Source organism: Pectinophora gossypiella, chromosome 10 (assembly GCF_024362695.1).
Source record: "Pectinophora gossypiella chromosome 10, ilPecGoss1.1, whole genome shotgun sequence".
Taxonomy (NCBI): Eukaryota; Metazoa; Arthropoda; class Insecta; order Lepidoptera; family Gelechiidae; genus Pectinophora; species Pectinophora gossypiella.
This window is the reverse complement of record NC_065413.1, coordinates 14,129,833-14,149,691: the sequence shown is the minus strand read 5'-3', so window position 1 is coordinate 14,149,691 and position 19,859 is coordinate 14,129,833. Positions and strand designations below refer to the sequence as shown.

General features: G+C 41.3%; 1 protein-coding gene across 2 annotated transcripts; it reads left to right on the top strand.

Annotated features, from left to right (window-relative positions):
* Window positions 1-947: 947 nt before the first annotated feature.
* Window positions 948-19,823, top strand: LOC126370069 (cytoplasmic polyadenylation element-binding protein 1-A). Of its 2 annotated transcripts, none has more exons than XM_050014721.1 (13): window positions 948-1,051; window positions 1,532-1,651; window positions 6,131-6,255; window positions 7,101-7,176; window positions 8,151-8,231; window positions 8,996-9,080; window positions 9,872-10,049; window positions 10,897-11,062; window positions 13,573-13,738; window positions 14,470-14,597; window positions 15,932-16,023; window positions 17,500-17,645; window positions 18,199-19,823. In XM_050014721.1, the coding sequence occupies exons 1-13, from the start codon at window positions 1,034-1,036 to the stop codon at window positions 18,288-18,290; spliced, it is 1,473 nt and encodes a 490-aa protein (XP_049870678.1). In that variant the 5' UTR covers window positions 948-1,033; the 3' UTR covers window positions 18,291-19,823. The 2 variants fall into 2 exon arrangements, with proteins under 2 accessions (XP_049870678.1, XP_049870677.1); XM_050014720.1 differs by having other exon boundaries at window positions 8,148-8,231.
* Window positions 19,824-19,859: the final 36 nt, after the last annotated feature.

The window sequence follows — 19,859 nt, the reverse complement described above, 5'->3', positions numbered from 1 at the left end:
CAAGGAAGTCCAAAAAATTAAAGTTTTTTCAAATTAATTACGAAATAAAGTAGGATCATCTTTAAAATATTGTGTTTTATTGTTAAAGGACCCATATGCCATATTTTTTTAACTAGAGCTGATAGAGAAATTTTAGTCACAGATTTTAAATTGTCTTTAAAAATTGACTTTATATCATGTATCGGAACCCAATCATCAGAAATGCTGTTGTGCAGTGTAATAAATGAACCAATCACCGTGTTCGGATCGTCAGAAAGTCTGCAAAATATTGCCATTGGTAAAATATAAAATCATTATCCTGATTGATTACGTATCTTCTCAGTTTATATCAAGTTTATGTTTCTCAGATGTATTGAATACGAAAATGATGTTTTAAAAATCACTAAAGGAAATAAAATGCTTATATGTGATTTTAAAAATAATATGTTGTTTCATTGCCTTTGCCTTATTTCTTTTTTTTCTGTTGAGTTGATAAAAATAATTAATATTAAAAATGAAAATTACGAATTCTTACTTTATAACACAAAACATTAAAAAGGAAATTAAGTTTATTATAAAAAAAGTACATTTAACGCAAAAAGTTTACAATCTCAAAGTTCGTGTATTGACTTTTCTTCATGTACACGCCGCGCCATAAAACATGCCAATCATAGGGAGCGTGCCCCCACCCTTTACCAGAAACCCGCCCACGTGAAACATCCCTTTATGAAAGGTAAATATTTTTCAGTGTCTTTAAAAATCTGAACTATGTTTTTATGAAATCTAAATTCAGATTAAAATTATTAACAAATAACATTTTTAGAAATAACAAGTATTAAAAATATAAAGTGTGGAATTAAAAGGAAGGTGTGGCTTGTGTTGGGTGGGGGCGGGAGTGGGGGTATGGGCGGGGTGGTGGCTTCGTGCTGCGCGGCGCGCGCCGCTGCCGTCAGTCGGGTGTGCGCCGCCGCCGCGCGAACAACTAGAGGGGAGACTCTGGCCGAGCGAGCCCAGACGACCACCTGAACGACTTCGAAACTTTTTAGCGGCACTTATGCCGCTGCTACATCAGGTTAGAACTTTTTATTTTCTTTTTCTATCGCTTTAAAGTTGTACTTTTGAATTATTTCGTTTGAATACGCTTCAACATTCTATTTTTAAAAACTTCTTTTTAATTTGAATCTTATTATAAAATCCTGATTGCTTTTTACTCAAGGTTTTTACCTTGCTTTACAGTCTAAAGCCTAACTACGCACGATGTGGTGCCACGTGTTAATTTTCAATTAAGTTTTACAAGTACCCTCAATTGCCTAGTTTTCAAAATTATTGAAATACTTATGGATTTACTTACAAAATGAGGTTATCACTAGATATTTTTCGATTTGCCCAGCATTTAACGTGTTTTTATCGTGGGATTAGACTACATTTGCAAGCATCGTAACACAGGTCTATCTAGCATAGACGATCGCAGCACTCGTAAATTGTTTACCCTCTCTCGCAAAAATCTAGAAAATTCGACAAAACCAAATCTGACTGTACTTATTTCCCTCAGGATACAAGCCGCGGGGCTGGTGGCTCAGCGGAGAACCGGCGATCGCTGGCGGACTTTCTCGGGTTCGACGCCGCCCGCCTGCAGCCCGCCGCCGCGCCCGCGCCCAACCATCGTGGTAATGTGAGTGGTACAACTTTTAGATGTTTTACGTGAAAACCGTTTGGAAAACGAGGCTTCTTGTGTGCTGTGGGTTTGCTCCAACATTTTCGTCTATATTTCTATTTTTCCACGGTTTAGGACACATTTTAGAATTTCAAAGTATGTTTTCAAATCTACCGTCTAGGATTGAAGGAACCTCTTATTTTCAAATTACAACTATCTTTGACACTACAACTACTCGAAAATACTTTTCAGTGTATAACCATGTGGCTTCGTTATTTGTTACGTATATACATTCTAAACACGTGGATTTCATAGTTCAGTAAAAAGCACGTGGTGTAAACGGTCCCACACTGGGCGCCAAGTTTTATTTTAAACCATTCATTCTGTATTTCCTGACGTGGAAGTCGTATTTCGTAGACATCGAGCACGTGCCCCAGTTTGGGCGCCAAATGAACTTTACTAGCATAGTTTCCACGGTTTTCGTAGTAAAGAACTTTGAGGGTACCTTGATTTTTTTTTCTAAATATGCCACGTGCTTTACGTAAATCATTTTTGAGGGTGTTTTTCGTCATGTGAAGGTGGTTTTGTATTCCACAGTGGAAATGTGAGAAATAAAATAGCCAAATATGTTTTTTGCATTTACCGTCGAGTTCGTACTTTTTGTTTTTTATAGTTCCCGATTGTAAGGTTTATCTTATTGCGTATTCAATCTAGTAGTAATTTCAAATTGAAACCAAAAGTAGCACGTTATTACGGTATGAAATCTCGGTTCGCAAATCCTTTCAAGTTTGCTTGTGTAAATTTATTCTGGGATTATGAACTGGTTCCGTTGTCATTTTCCGTAATCTGGAAAAATGCTGGCGACAAGCTATCTTATCGCTTGCGGTCTCAACCCAACTCTCCGGGCGCCAATATCACCTACCCGCGATAAATTAACTGAAACTATCCTGAGAATTTAGATCGTGATTTATTAATTCATACGAAGTTCAGACCATTTGCCAAGACTTGGTTTCACAAGGTGCTTGCACTTAATGTTAAATTTTAACGTCTGACGGCGCGTACATGCAAAATATAAGCACCTACCCTCATTTTGACACTATTCCAAGCATTATGCCGTTAAAAATTATAAGGATTTGTCATGCCAAAAGTCTGAATGTTAATTTGAAGTACAAAGCGGAGGGTTTTATTGTGAGTATAACGTCGCATCCGTCGGTTTGATGTGGTCTAATGTTCGGCGGCTGCCAAGTGATCGTATTAATGGGTGGGTCGTGCCAAATAATGCATGTGACTCCACTGCACTTCTATTAGCTTATACGGCAGTTGCGTTGAGATTGCCTCTTGTTCTGCGGAACAAGATTGTTTTAATTTGTTCAATCAGAACACGGCGATAGAAAAACAAGCTTAGGTAGTCTTCTTATCGTGTCGGTTGAGGTAGAATACCAACCTCATCAACCCTGCTGTCAAGGTTATTACCGAGCCGCAAAGCCCCTGACATAGCTCATGTAACGACTACACACTTACATCAGTAAGTAGTAACCGGGACCAAGTGCTTAACGTGCCTTCCTATGCGCGGATCATCTTACTTTCGGAAAATCAGGTGATCGGCCTACAATGTTCTAACCAAACTAGGGATCACAAAGTAATTTTTGTGATATTTCCCCATCGGGATTCAAACCCGGGACCTCCGGATCGTGAGCCCAACGCTCGACCACTAGACCACGGAGGCCGTTGGTAGTCTTAAGTTGGTTAATGGTTTTGTAGGTGCCCATGTCCATGGAGATGTTTTGAGCTTTGTAGTTTGCAAAATAGATGCGGTTCAGATGATTCCGATTAATAGTATTCGTGCAAAATGTTATTTCCTGTAGGTACTTTAACGAAAAGATCTATTCATTGTCCAATTGCTCAAGTGATTTGGCTCATTCTAAATGGCAATTAGTGCCAGCAACTCTATTGGAATTTTAAAGATGCTGGTGTTTCCTTTTACAAAAGTTTCAAGCTTTAGTCTTATTTGTCACTGTAAATTGACGATGTTAGTGACTACAAGGTTTTTTGTACTTCTACCGAATTCCATGTGCGTTACAGGCGTGAATTTATGTACGGTCATGAGTACTAATATGTGTATACACTTTGAAACCATGTCACATTAACTTTTTTGCAAATTAAACCGCAAGTCTCATTAAATGTCAAATATGATAGTGCGAGAAGGTTCTAAAGTGGGTACATGATATTGCTCATGACAGTATGTATAACATTGGTTTAAAGTATTGGTTTCTGCCTGCGCACATTCCTTCTACTTATTTATTGTCCAGACGCATAAACTATCTACTTCCGATAACTTTCTTCTGTCGTGAGGGTTGTGAGGTGGATTACCAACCTCATCAACCCTGGTGTCAAGGTTACTATTGAACCGCTAAAGGCTCCTGACATGACTCGTGTAACGATCACTTCCTTACATCAGTAAGTAGTAACCGGGACCAACGGCTTAACGTGCCTTCCGAAGCGCGGATAATCTTACTTTGGGACAATCGGGAGATCAGCCTGCAAGGGTAAAGCCTAGGGATCACAAAGTAATTTTTGTGATATTTCCCCACTAGGTTTCGAACCCGGGACCTTTGGATTGTGAGCCCAATGCTCAACCACAGAACCACAGAGGCCGCTGGTAGTCTTCTTAAAGTTGGTTAATGGTGGGGTTGGACCAACGGCTTAACGTGCCTTCCTAAGCGCGGGTCATCTTACTTTCGGACTATCAAGTGATCAGCCTGTAATGTCCTAACCGAACTAATCACAAAGTAATTTTTGTGATATTTCCCCATCGGGATTCAAACCCGGGACCTCCGGATCCACAGAGGCCGCTGGTAGTCTTCTTAAAGTTGGTTAATGGTTTTGTAGGTGCCCATGTCAATGGAGATGTTTTGTTAACGCTCAACCACTGGCCCACGGAGGCCGTTCTGATAACTAAGTCGCGGTCATTATAAACATGTCTGCATCCTTGGCAAGGCCCTTAAGTTAGATCTGGTTGCAATCGCGGAGTTGGCAGCGAGTGGGCGTGTATTGGCATTGGCATGGCAATTTAATATTATTTGTGTAGGCCGTGCCAAGCGAGGCTTAATCGCGGACCGGAGCCGCGACCCCGGAAAACTTGGATTCGGGAAGCGTTTCCGCTCGCTAGCTACGGAATATGTTTTGTCTGGCTATTTTTCCAACTTGAATAATGGGCCCGGGGTTTCGGATGCAAGCGTACATTCCGTTATTGTCCTTATTTCATTTAACTTAGTTGCTTGTTCTAGTCTTATTGGACTAAACTACTGCAATAGGGTAGTTTCCAACTAGTCAAATCGTTTACTTTTTACTAAACGTCAAAATACGAAGTTATTATTAATTTTTATTTTTGTTCAATAAAAAACGTTTTTTTGTCACCTATGGATCGGTCTTTATTTAGTAATCAGAATTTCATAATTTATCTTTGACCTAGGAAACTGTCCAATTCATTCGGTTGAAAATTTCTTACTGTATCCATACTTTTTGTTCGAAAGTACACTAAGTCACTCTAATACGTGCAACGCCTTTGTCTTACGTCTTACTACCACTTTTATTTATTTTGATAAATACTACTACTTTTGATAAATAATTCGAAAGCGTTGTTACATTTGCCAATACATCATGCCTGATGCGTTAAGGTCACGGGCGCGGCGATCAGGGTCGTGTAGTCTAATAGCAAATTGGTGGAGCGTAACCATGGTAACCACGATATCTGTGCTAGTCTTTATAGCCATGGTATAAGAAGACCAGGTATGCTCAAAACTGACGACTAGCATTTCAAGCTGACGTCATCCGAACCTGCGTTGCCATTTCGTAAAAAATAAATTACCCACGTTCAATGTTTTTAATTTACTCTGCAAGGATTTTGTACTTTTAGTAGAATATTTACTTACAGTTGTAATGTTTTTATAGGTATATGTAACCAATAATAGTAATTAAATACATCAGTTGGTGATTCACTTAATTTTCAATAATAAAATTTACGTCCTTGAAATGTTGGAGATCCCAATTGGATGGTAACACGTACGTCATCAATGGGCTAGCAATGGCGGCTTGTCATATGATTGAGCATACCTGGTATTATACCATGTTTATAGCTATGATTTTCCCGGTCTCGATGTGACTGACGCATCGGTCTGGGTGGATCGGGTAATTTAATGAGTCACATTCCAAGCTACGTTCACCAAAAACAATATAGATGGCGTTGTACAGCTTATACGTATTTTCTCATTAGGTACAATCAAACCTAACAACAACAGGCCAACAACAGACCTGAGGGTGCGCAGTTGGGTGCGAACCTCGGGTCAGGGCGTCGTCTAAGAGGAAGAATATTTGAAAGAATTAACCGACCCTAGTGGGTGGACCGACAGCGATAAGCGCTGAATGAGGGAACCCCACCGTTTTGACAACTACTTATGCAAGTAACTTGTATTGTATTGAATGGTCATTTGCTTGTAGGACTGCAACTCTGACGAGTGGCGGTGGGAGGAGCCAGGCAGCCCAGAGGCGGCGCAGACGCCGCGGTCGCTCGTGCCCGCCGCCTGCTTCCCGCCGCGACATCCAAGGGCCTTTGCTAGCTACAGGTGAGCAACTTGGTTTTTGGCTTTTAAATTGAGGTTTCTATAAAGTTTTTTCGAGCCCCGAACCCCGTGCACTAATGAGTTACATACATACATAAATACATAAATTCACGCCTATTTCCCACCGAGTTAAACTTATCTTAAGTGCGCTTTTCACTAACATAGTTGGCTCATTATAGACGGCGATACGGCTCACCACCTATCACGTTAGTCTAAGAGCACTGTGAGGGAATGGTAGTTCTTGAGGTGGATGTACCTCTTATGCCCAATTGTCGGCTCATGTTATAGTTTTTTTACGAAAACACCAACACCAGCTGTGGAAGAGCGTTGTGTGCTCCATACCCCCTCCGATTGATTGAGGGGAGGCCTGTGCCCAGCAGTGGGACATGTATGTGTATTGGTGAATGTGGACTAAGAGAAGTGTCAGGATCGAAGCAGAAATATATATATTTTTTATACCTCTATCATGAGGAACGGCAATAGTTATCCAATATCAAGTAATTACAATAATCTCTACTTCTTCTATCGTGTGGGTTGTGAGGTGAATTACCAACCTCACCAACCCTGGTGTCAGGGTTATTATTGAGCCGCCAAAGGCCCCTGACATGGCTCATGTAACGAATACTTACTTACGTTAGTAAGTAGTAACCGGGACCAACGACAAAACGTGCCTTCCGAAACACGGATCATCTTACTTTTTAGAAGAAGAATCTCTACTTCTGTGGGAAAAAGTATGTATAAAGTTAGGTGAAGATGTAATGACCAGTCTTTTGCCGCAAATTGCGAGGACTTCGGCGCGTCTAGGTGCAACTTATACCAGCTTTAACTTTATATCTTCTGTTTGCCAGTGAGAGCGCGCGTCCCGGGACCGGGTGGGGTGAGGAGACCAATGGACAAGGGATCACCGATCTTGTCGCGTCCTTAGTGAGTACACACTACCTTTTATAACGCATTTAATCTCTTCAGCGAGAATGGCTTCTATTGTCAAGTGATTAGTTTAGGACTCACGATCTGGGGCCCGTTTCATAAAACTTACAATTGTAAATGACAAAGACGATTTGATGTACATTGCGGAGTGTATGATCACGAATATTTTGCAGTTTCATACTAGCTACGTAATGAACACCAAATTGTCGTTGTAATTTACAATTGTAAATGTTATGAAACAGACCCCTGAAGGTTCGGGTTCGAATCCCGATGGGGATATTGTCGAAGTTATGTGAGACTGTCCTTTGGTACAAAGATGATGTACTTCGGCTCTTAGCCGTAAAAATGCCTCGACCAACCCGTACTGGAGCAGCGTGGTGGAGTACGTTCCTTACTCCCTCCAGTTGTCCGAGGGTCGCCTGTGTCCAGCAGGGATCTCAGACTGTTTAAGTTATTAGCTGCATGTACTGTCCTCGAATAATTGGTATTTATAGGTTGAATAATCTGAGAAGTCGTCTAGGAAACTCTTGAACTAAGCAGTGGAAACGCAATGGGATGGATTGGATCGTACTTAGTTTTATAAGAGGGTTTTTTGATTTGATTTTCCTCCCCTTACAGCGTTTTGGCATACCGAGTTTTAATTTTTACCTTTGATGGGTTTGTTCTTGGCCTCAGACTTGCCTGAAGGCATTGACGAGACCTAAGATGGAGTGAGCTTGCCCAGAAGGTGCCAACTCGTGTTTGTTACGTGCCAACTGGCACCTTCTGGGCGAGCGAGCTCCATCTTAGGTCTCCTGTTGGGCAATACCAAAACGATAGATGACCAGAGCGCTTCAGTAATGGATGTATATTTAGAAAGGAAACCCCTTATCGGTTTTACGGGAATTTAAGCAGCTGTTGCGTTTTTTTTAGTTATTAGCTTCCACTAATGCATGTTCATGCAGTGGTACAGTAAGGGCGTGTTTCAGAAGGCCCTGGCGATGCCGGCAGCGGCGTCCCCGCGGGTGAAGACCTCTATACACATGCGGCTCAGCTACGATGCTGATAAAAATGTGAGTATCCTGTTGTATGTTTACTCGTATCTTGGCCACCGTGGTCTTGGGTTCGATTCCCAATGGGAACATTGTCGATATCACTTTAAGACTACCTTTTGTTTGGCAAGGACATTGGAGGCTTGAGTCACGCGATTGTCCGAAAAAGTAAGATTATTCTCGTGCTTCGGAGGGCTATCCGTAAGAAACGCCTCCAACCTGAAGTCGAGCAGCGTGGTGGAATATGCTTTGCGTTTACACGCAGAATGTCCAATTCGCAAAATGTCCACCGATCGCAAATAGTCCAATACGAAATGGACATTTTGTGAATTGGACATTCCGCGAATTAGACTATTTGCGACCGCTGGACATTTTGCGAATAGGACATTCTGTGCCGAAACGATGCTTTGGCGTGATGGTTCGAATCCCGGTGGGAACATATTACAAAAATCATTCTGTGAGCCTTTTGTGATATCTCGTGCGGTAAAGCAAGCTTTAGTTTGGTTAGGACATTACATACAAGCTGATCACCAGTGCCGTGTATATCAAAACTTAAGACGTTCATAAGCTTAAAAATTTGTATGAAAGCTGTAATTTTTTTCAAATTTACTATACTAGTTTTTATTATATGCGGGAGGAAATTTTTGCTATCTTCGCTTTGTCCGGCCAAGTAGTTAAAGCTATCTGCGGCAAATCTACAATGAGTCGCGTCAAAAAAGACGCTATCTTCGAATATCCTAACCAGTGCTCTTTCATAGCAGAGTTAAATTGGTTTCCATGTGCAGATGGACTCCCCCTGGAGCACGGAGCTGCCGCCGTCGGGCCCGGCGCGCGACGAGATGCGCGTGTTGCCGCGCCGAGCGTCGTTTTGTATGTACATATTCATTTTTATATCTATTTACCTAGTTTTAGTCTGAAAAATATAATTTTACCTTCGACCCGAAGTGCCTACTACTTGGGTCTCTGAAGAAGTGACGTCTGACAAGAAAGTATGCTAGGAGAGTACGTCTGGAATATTTGCCGTTTCAATTGTGCTGCTGACACGAAGCTTAATAGAAGTATACATCGTGTTAGTGACATCGTAACGAATACTGCGGGGGATGATTCAGACCTTGATTCCGAGTTAATATCAGGTGGAATTTACCGTCGCCAATTTTTTTTATTACTATTATTTTCAATTCTATACTTTTGCGATGGAAAATTACACTTGATATTAACTCGGAACAATGAGCTGAATCATCTCTCAGTTTTCGTTACGATGTCACTAACACCCTGTATTTTGTACGAGAGGCAAGTCGGATCCTTGTCGCTTTTAAGGACTGTACCTTCAACTCGAAAAAGTCCATGGCGTAAGTAATGTTGCCAGAGCAAATCACGCCATCCTTTCCGGTCGTGTGCTATTCTCATCCATAAACAAATAGTATTATAGTAAAAATATATTATGACTTTGATGTTGCCAACAGTAATAAAAAAAATATATATTACGGGTAACTTGGACCCAGGATGTTAGTAACAATGATTTCTTACTCACTAATATTAGTATTACATAGATACACAATACACACACATTGTGATTTATTTACTGCCCCGTTCGTAATGACCGCTTGTAAAAGGTGTACCCGCTAGTGATGGTGTCCTTGAAGGAGCCTCGTGTGCCGCAGGTGGCGTGGTGTCCAGCGGCCGCAACGGTACCCAGTGCCTCAGCTGGAGTGGGCCGCTGCCAGCACGCTGCACCGACCCCAGCGGCGGGTTCAGCGTCAAGGTGTTCATCGGAGGCCTGCCCTACGACATCAGCGAGCAGGGCTTGCTGCACACCTTCCGACACTTCCAGCCTGTACGGTGAGTCGCACCTGTTGAGGTCTGGTCTTCCGATTAAACGCCCAACTTGAGATTTATAGATTTATTGGTAATGCGTGGGTGCTTGTTACACAGAGCGAGAGAAAGTGACAGAGTAAAAATTAAACACAAAAAAAGTATTTTAGTTGGTGTTGCCAACAGCACCAACATTTAACTATACAGGGTGTTAGTGATATCGTAACGAATTCTGAGGGGGAGGATTCAGACCATGATTCTGAGGTAATATCAAGTGGAATTTTCCGTCGCAAAATTCGTTTCTTTTTGTTTTTTTTTTTTTAATATTTTCAATTGTATACTTTTGCGATGGAAAAATCCACTTGATATTCACTCTGAATAATGAGTTGATTCATCCCTCTCAGTATTCATTACGGTGTCATTTACACCCCGTCAAAGTACATAAAGTAGCCATACAAGTAGGTATGAGTGTTAGTGACACCGTAACGAATGATGAGAGGGATGATTCAGACCATGATTCTGAGTAGATTTCTGAGAAATTTCCTGTCGGAAAAATGTTTTTTTTTTTTTAATTATTTTCATTTCCATACTTTTGCGACGGAAAATTCCACTTGATATCAACTGAATCAACCCTCAAAGTTTTCGTTACAATGTCACAAACACCCTGTATACTATACACCTCACATTGGAGGCAGAATAGCTGTCCACTATTTTGACCAGGTTTTTAGAACAAAGTCTGACTTTGCCAGTCAAATTCGAGCGCACGAGGTAAGACTGAGGTCGCCGTTGTCGGATACAACAAGGACTATATACACCTATCCCTGCCCCTTCATACAGGGGATATAGGCCATGGACTTAATTGTACAATTTCCAGGGTGGAGTACCCCGGGCGTGAGGACGGCTCGGTCGCGGGCCCCAGAGGCTTCGCGTACGTGACGTTTGAAAGCGAGCGACGTGTCAGGGCGCTGCTGGCTGCGAGCCGCCGCGACGGCAACAACTGGTACTACCGTGTCGCCTCTAGGAAGATGCGCAGCAAGGAGGTAATTATGGTATTATTATTATTGCTTATGGCAGACAAATTGATGATCAAATTGGAGATGTCCTTAGAAAAGGTTCAATACGATCTACTCTGAACCGGCGTGCGTGTATGAAGCGATTGATGAATGTGGATGAAGCAAGAGAAGTGTGTCAGGATCGAAGCAAATGGAATTCTATAGTCTCTGCTTACCCCGGTGGGAAATAGGCGTGAGTTTATGTATGTATGGCAGACAAAAATAAAATGTCCTGCGTGGATTATATATCCAGCTTAAGCTCCCCCAACCAAGTCTCTGCCGCATCCGTCACACAATGCAGCTCGGCTATGCCACCTGGGAACCGGCGCAGAGGGCACTCGTTCACTATGTGAGATATGGTTTGATCCGGGTGATCACATTCACAGTATGGCGAATCCTCTTAGCCCCATTTATCAATCAATCAATCATACTTTATTGCACAACGACATATACAAAGGACTTAAACATAATAAAAACATAAGTACAATAGGCGGCCTTATTGCATTTATGTAGGTGATGGTTTGACTTTCCATGTGTGCGTCAAGCTAGCGGCCTCAAAAAAAAAATGGGCACGAAAAAATAATTTGACCATACCAAAAAATAGTACTCTTATTGAAAAAAATAGTACCTGTTGTAAAAAAAATAGTACCATCACGGTTCTGGATTTATAGCCATGTTTTATTGCACTTGATAGCTTGACGGTGAGCGAAATTTGGCGAGAGTTAACGACAAGGTCTTTCGCTTTGATTTAAACGCCAAAAAATAGTACCGAAATAGTACTCACCCCCTGCAAAATACCGAAAGTAGTACTTCAACGGTTCCAAAGTTATAAAGGCAGTTCTTTGATCCCGCTAGCTTGACGTTTTGAAAATACCTATTATCTGGGGAACGCTTGCATACTTCAGTATGTAACTAATGTCAATAAACTCGTATGAAATAGTACTCCCTACCATCATAATTTTGATCCGATTCTCTTTGTAGAAATGTTAAAAAATCATCATAACCTATGCCATACATTTGTTGTTGATACAGTCACGTAGACAATTACATAACCTCACAATTTATTCGTAAGTATTGCCATTTTGGAGGTCTACCCTACCATTTCTTTGCACTTCAGAGTGCTGCTATTACAAAAAATTCCTATTGCATACACCCATATGCACTAATTTTAATAGAAAATGGCTGCATGGGTCTAGTTCTTATCGAAAACAATCTGTGATTTTAATACATCATAATACATTTTTAATCTGCTGTTTTATTTTATAATTTATACCTTTGTTACGGATCGAAGTGTTTGTTAATAAATAATTTGCAGTATTTGTAGAATAACTCAGAGTTTCAACAATTATATTACTTTCATCTGACAACCCTGGCACTTCACCAATTTTTACCCAAAAATGGGGAAAAATACTAAAATCTGACAACATTCTTGACTGTACTTGTCGTGATAAATGTATGACATAGGTTATAATTACTTTTTGACATATTTCTACAAAGAGAATCAGATCCAAATTATGATGGTAGGGAGTACTATTTCATACGAGTTTATTGACATTAGTTACAAACTGAAGTATGCAAGCATTCCCCAGATAATAGGTATTTTCAAAACGTCAAGCTAGCGGGATCAAAGAACTGCCTTTATAACTTTGGAACCGTTGAAGTACTACTTTCGGTATTTTGCAGGGGGTGAGTACTATTTCGGTACTATTTTTTGGCGTTTAAATCAAAGCGAAAGACCTTGTCGTTAACTCTCGCCAAATTTCGCTCACCGTCAAGCTAGCAAGTGCAATAAAGCATGGCTATAAATCCAGAACCGTGATGGTACTATTTTTTTTACAACAGGTACTATTTTTTTCAATAAGAGTACTATTTTTTGGTATGGTCAAATTATTTTTTCGTGCCCATTTTTTTTTGAGGCCGCTAGCTTGACGCACACCTTTCCATGGTTGGTCCTACACCGGTTCAGTCGGGTCCAGATTTTTCGTTTGACCTTCTGCGAGGGGTCCTGAATAAGGTCCGAATTGGCGCCGTCGAACATGTTCCACTCCAGCCTCCACGTATTATGGTATTGTTTAGCTTGGATAGCCGGGTGTTACGGTATTGTCGAGGCGGCGACTATTAGCAGTAGTACGTCGCGACACGTAAGGGGACAACTGCTAAGTTTAGCCATAACATGTGATCGGTCAGGTTAGTGGAATGGTTCACTGCTCGACTGGGAGTACGGAAAAAACTGGAAAATGCATTCATCTATTATCTTTGACACATAGTGGAATCACAGCGGAATGGTCTTCTCTTGGAAATAGTACTATATAGGGTGTTAGTGACACCATATATATAAAAGATAGTTGTAAGTTGTATATGTATAAAAGGTTTTTCTTCTTGCTGTTATTTGTGAAAAAAGTTTTTTTATATTTTTTTTGCTAACGCACATTATACGGGGTCCTCGCGTATAATTGATTTTGTATAATTAGAACTGAAACCTTCCCGTTTCCCCGCAGGCGCAAGTCATCCCCTGGGCAGTGTCGGACTCCAACTGGGTGAGCGGCGGGTCAGCGCGGCTGGAACCAGGCCGCACGGTCTTCGTGGGCGCGCTGCACGGGATGCTCTCAGCGTCTGCGCTGGCCACCATCATGAACAACCTCTTCCAGGGCGTGGTCTACGCTGGTAAGTGCTTGGATAGTTAATCACTCGTGCAATAGACGACTCTTATTATTAGTAAATCACTCCCAGTTGCTTTGAAAGAAAAAATATAATAAATTTAAGTCCAGCTCTTATAATGGCCAAAATCTTTTAAAAAGTCCTGGCTCCATAAATCATTGATGTTTATTTTTAGAATTCTATCTGATTTGGCCACTTATTTCATGATCTAACAATATTCTAAACGACGTTCCGTAATGTAAAGAATTTAAGGTGAAAGCGCATCTATCCGCTACCTGCATTTTGCCGCAAAATGTAACTACTTCGGCGTCTGTCTAGTTTTGTCCGGCCAAGTAGCTAATGCCATCTGCGGCAAATCAATAAGTCACATCAAAAAAAAAAAATGGCGCTCGTCTAGGTGCGCGTTCACCTTTTGAGTCTGTTTCACCATTCGGGTCCAATATTGCAATCACTTTGCCGTGAATAGAAAAGTACAGCAACACAGTCATGAGCAATATAATGTACCCACTTTAGGACTCTGTCGCACTAACATATTTAACATTTAGTGTGACTTAAAGTTCAATTTGCCAAAAAAGTTAATGTGACATGGTACCAAAGTGTATACATATTAATGCTCGTGACCGTACATAACTTCTTGGGCAAGTGGTGAAACAGGCCCTTAATGTATACCACAATGTTCCTTACGGGTTGCCCCTCCTGTGACGAGGATTGTGAGGTAAGCTGTAGCTGGTGCGCAGGTATCGACACTGACAAGAACAAGTACCCCATCGGGTCGGGCCGCGTCACCTTCAACAACGTGCGCTCCTACGTGCGCGCCGTCTCCGCGGCGTACGTCGAGATATGCACCGACAAGTTTACTAAGAAGGTGAGCTAATTTTTTTTTGTAATGCTCTGTAAGGCCGGTCACATACATTCGGAATTCCGTTTTGGAATTTCGATTCGAAATACTGTTTCGGTATTCCGTTAATATATCACACACATACGTTTATTTCCGTTCGGAATAACAAGGCTCAGTTGAGCGACGCTAGAACTTGAGTTCAGACATTTGGCATTATGGACGACGATTTTCTTATCGCGATAGCACTGTTGCTATACCTATCAAGGAAAAAAAAATACGTCGCCGTTACTGGGCCATGCATAGGCCATCATACGGAATTCCCAATCAGATTAAATTTCGAACGGAAAAAACTAAGTATGTGGTTGATTCATAGATGTTGTATGGATTTAATGCGTTCGATATTACGAATCGATATTTCGAATCGAAATTCCGAAACGGAATTCCGAATGTATGTGACCGGCCTTAGGGGTGGTAACTTATATTTAGTTCATCTTGTGATGGATGTACCTGACTCCAGTTCGGATATAGTCGTGAGCTTATACAGGGTGTTAGAGACATCGTAACGAAAACTTTGAAGGATGATTCAGGCCATGATTCTGAGTTGTATTCAATTGGAATTTTCCGTCGCAAAAATATGGAATGGAAATTAATTTACTTAAAAAAAAAAACAAAAAAAATCATTCCGACAGTAAATTCCACTTAATATCAACTCTGAATCATGGTCTGAATCATCCCCCTCAGTATTCGTTACGGTGTCACGTTAGTGAGTATGGCGTTAGACGTCACACGCAGATGCGCGTGTACGATAATGTCAATGTGTAGTGTCTGTGTCAAACGAGGTTGTTTGTATGAAGTGTCCGGGGTTTGCCTAATTTTCTAAAATAAAAAGCTCCACTCTTAAGAATCACTGGGCTTTTTGGCGGGAAACGGGAACGGGACAGTTGCTTTCTTCATTGAATAATCTAAATAATTAATACGAAGTGGTGTTTTGTGGTTAATGATCGCATTAAGTTAGTCGGAAGACATTCCCGAGTGTTATCATATCTGAGTATTCAATAAACAAAGTGTATCTGCCTATTTTCGCTTCGTGCCAGGAAGCCGCTTCATAACTCGAAAGTTTATGCGGACTTTTGAGTTAATTCGTTAGGGGTTCGGAGTAGGAGTCTACTCCGAGGGTGGGGGCTTAGGTTTCATCATCATCATCTTTCATCATTTCATCAATCATCAAGAAAAAAAATACGTAAGACATGGCTGTATGGGCATAGTTCCCTTTGCCTTACCCTTCGGGGAAAACCAAAACAAAAAAAAAATTAAGAATCACTGTCACCACAGTAGATACGAACCTTTATTTCATATTTCAGGTGCAAGTGGACCCTTATTTGGAGGACTCAATGTGCTCGGTGTGCAACCTGCATCAGGGGCCCTACTTCTGTCGGGAGCCTATTTGCTTCAGGTTGGTTATCTATCAGCTTCCAATAAATTATTTATTTGCATGTACGGTCACGAGCATTAATATGTATATACACTTTGGTACCATGTCACATTAACTTTTTTGACAAATTGAACTGTAAGTCTCACTAAATGTCAAATTTGTTAGTGCGACAGAGTCCTAAAGTGAGTACATTATATTGCTCATGACTGTACACTAAAGCCGTGGTAGCCCAGTTGGGAGCACGCACGACTGACTGTGAGGTCGTAGGTTCGATTCCCAGCACATGTACCTAAACCAATTTTCGAATTCATGTTTAGTTTATAAAATATTATCACGTGCGTAGCGGTGAAAGGAAACATCGTGGGAACACCCACATACTCTAGAAATGCGATTCGGAGGTATGTGATAATGTGACCTAACCTGTATTGGGCTGGTTATTCCTTCGCGGGTTGGAAGGTTAGGTCAGACGTCTATAAAGATCTGTTATTTGGGAGGTTTGAATTTTGAGTGTTATCAGAAAGTAGCAGCAGTTTGACGTTGTGGAACAATACTGCACTTTGTTTTTTCTTTGGTGGCTCAATACTAACCCTGACACCAGGGTTGTCGAGATTGGTAATCCACTTCACAACTCACACGATAGAAGAAGATCGTGTGGGTTGTGAGGTAAATTACTCGTGTAACGATAAGACTCGTGTAACGACTACGTACTTACATCAGTAAGTAATAACCGGGACCAACGGCTTAACGTGCCTTCCGAAGCACGGATCATCTTACTTTTGGACAATCAGGTTATGAGCCTGTATTGTCCTAACCAAACTAGGAGTGATTTTTTGTGATTTGTCCCCACCGGGATTCGACCCCGGAACCTCCGGATTGTGAGCACAACGCTCAAACACTGGACCACGGAGGCCGTTAGAACCATGGAGAGACTCACATGATAGAAGAGAGATTGCACTTTACGAAAATCGTAACAAAGTTAGGCGTGTCGATATCAGCGGGCTTACCACCGTAAGCACGCGACTCTTTCTTGCCGCGACAGAGATCTGTCTCTTTCTGTGCAGTACTGTGAGAGAGTGACGGGTGACGTATGTCGAGGCGAGAAATAGTTGCAGGCTTAAGGTGCTAAGCATGCTGAAAGTTCTCTCCTTGCCTCTGCTCTTGGCCTGCGCTGAACCTCTTTCAGCAATAGGACGTATATAGGCTGTTTATGTTTTGGCGGCGAGGGTATACTGCCGCCAAAGGATGTTTTCGGGGTACTGAACTGAGCATAGTACCCCGCTAGCCACATGTTAGTAGTGTGACTAAGGATCGACGATCCAACGGTGTTATGTTGGAAGTTGTATATATGCGTTTTGCTGTGTAAACTTCGATATCGCGTTTCACAACTGCTTGAAGACTGCATTATTGAATGTGGCCATCTGTTGCATGTGGGCGGAACTAGGTGGCCAACTAGTTGGGTCCGCCACAATGTATTTAGAGCTGTTTGTATAATTGCAGATACTTCTGTCACTCGTGCTGGTCGTGGCAGCACCCACAGTCGCAGCACCGGTACCTGACCCGCGGGTCCCGCGCCGCCGCTGGCCCCAGCAAGCCCGACGACCCGTCCCCCATCTACAACGGAGGCTTGCATCCTAATAATGAAGGTAAATATCGCTAATTTTTCCCAGTTTCGTATGAACCAATGTTGGAGGCGATGGTTGCTCCGGTAAATAAAACCTTCCAGATGTTGTTAGAAATGGACTGTATTGAATCTCTTTATTTAAGAGCTGCGCTCTTGTCTGTGGAGTAATCGCCTTCAATACTCCATAGATAGGGCGTGTAGAACGGTGGTTGCCCCAATCGCCTTCCGTTCCGCAGTACACCGACCAATTTCTCAATCGGTGATGTTCTAGCTTAGAGCCCTACCAGAATCCATATTGAATAACTAGAAAATTACATAAGTTAGCGAGAAATAAAAAAACATGCCTCGTCGGCAAAGTCCGTGGCCTAAGTCCCGTAACATTGCCATAGCAAAATATATTACAGTAAAATATATTATTAGAAGACTTTGATGTTGCCAACAATGTACTTTTTTACTAATAGCATGGAATAAGGAATATTACCACGTATAACGACCTCCGTGGGACAGTTATTTTCTAACCCATGCCACATTTACCAATGATATTGCATGTAGTAATAGTGAATGTTTCCCGTCAGGTACACCGTCTCCTTCAACGAGCGGCACTAGCGGCGCGAGCGAGTTCGAGCACGCCGACGACGCCGACGCCGCCTCCTGGGGGCTGCACTAGCACCGCACCGTCGCGCGACACCGGGGAACGATACGTCACCAGTGACCATCACTGAAGATACACCACCAGTGACCATCATTGAGATACGTCATTAGTGACCATCACTAAACATATACGTCACTAGTGATTATCATTAATGAGAAATGTCACTAGTGACCATCACTAATGCGTCACTAGTTGATTATCACTAACGAGGTACGTCACTAGTGATTATCACAATGAGGTACGTCATTAGTGACCATCACTAGATACGTGTCACTAGTGACCATCACTAGATACGTGTCACTAGTGACAATCACTATACTCTTACACCGTAAATTTTAACCAAGTTTTAATTTAAAACAATTTTACATCTTATCATGTCCGTATCGGCGGTGTCGCGCCGTTGTCGAGCCGCTATTAAGTTGGGCGCTTCGTCAGCAAACGCTTTAGTAACTATGGTTGATATACCCTCGATGAATCAAGAGCAGAAGAATTTTCAGTTGGATGTTGATTTTCTTTTTACTTATAATGTATGAAGTTTTGTTCAAATCATTTTTTTTATTATATTTTTATACTTTGTTTACTTTAAGGACTATCGTTGGAACTACATTTAGTAGCTTTTTGATATTTTGTTGATTTGTTTATATACATATCGTGTATGGAATATTTTTGAAGTGTTAAAATATGTATACGGGTCGAGATGTAGTAAGTTTATCATTTTTCAAATCTTAACTGGGTACTTCGAATCTTTGCCGAGGTAAGAGTGAATTTTCACAGCACCTTAAGTTAGTGTTACTCCACAAAATCCTTTCTCTTTTAGCAAATATCCGGTTAGTACTTATGTACGTGCATCAAGTTCTAACTGGTTATTGCAAAATGAAATGATAAGGATATTTTTCTATCTTACTTCTGGGGCTCTGAAAAGTCACTCTTACCCCAGTAAGGATCTGTTTATATAGGGGCAAAGTCAAAGCCAATCGAAGTATCGGGCCGAAATTTAACGTAATAAATTCAACCTTGAAAGTCTACAGCGTAACGAACACATTACGTCATTTTATAAAGTGTTACTCTGTGTATTTATGGTTGAATTTGTAAAGTTTTGGATTGATATTTCGATGCGTTTCGACTTTGCCCTAGTATAGACACTAAGATTCACAATCTTAGGGTGGTATTAATAAACTAGTTTCAGCTGAGACTGCCCTCAAGATCATGCTCAAGTCCCTGTTTTTATATAAGAACTGTCACATTGACATGATCTTGAGAGCAGTCTCAAAGCCGAGATTAGTTTATTAATACCACCCTCAGAGTTGGTAAGATTTCGAAAATCAAATCGTAGCTCGGTACATCTCTGAAGATTAGCTAACGTGTATACATATTTATAGACTGTATGTACTTGTCTATTTCTTATTTACGGTTTTTGCTTGTGTTCGATGCAGCATTTTATGGCAATTGTTATTGATAAGACGTTTTGTCAAAATACGCCTTCCGCGTAGAAAATGTTCCTTAGAGAAATTTACATAAAGGTGCCTATTAGATGTTAGGGTTTTAATAAATTTTTTCTACTCCTCTACTTTAATCTGGCATTTA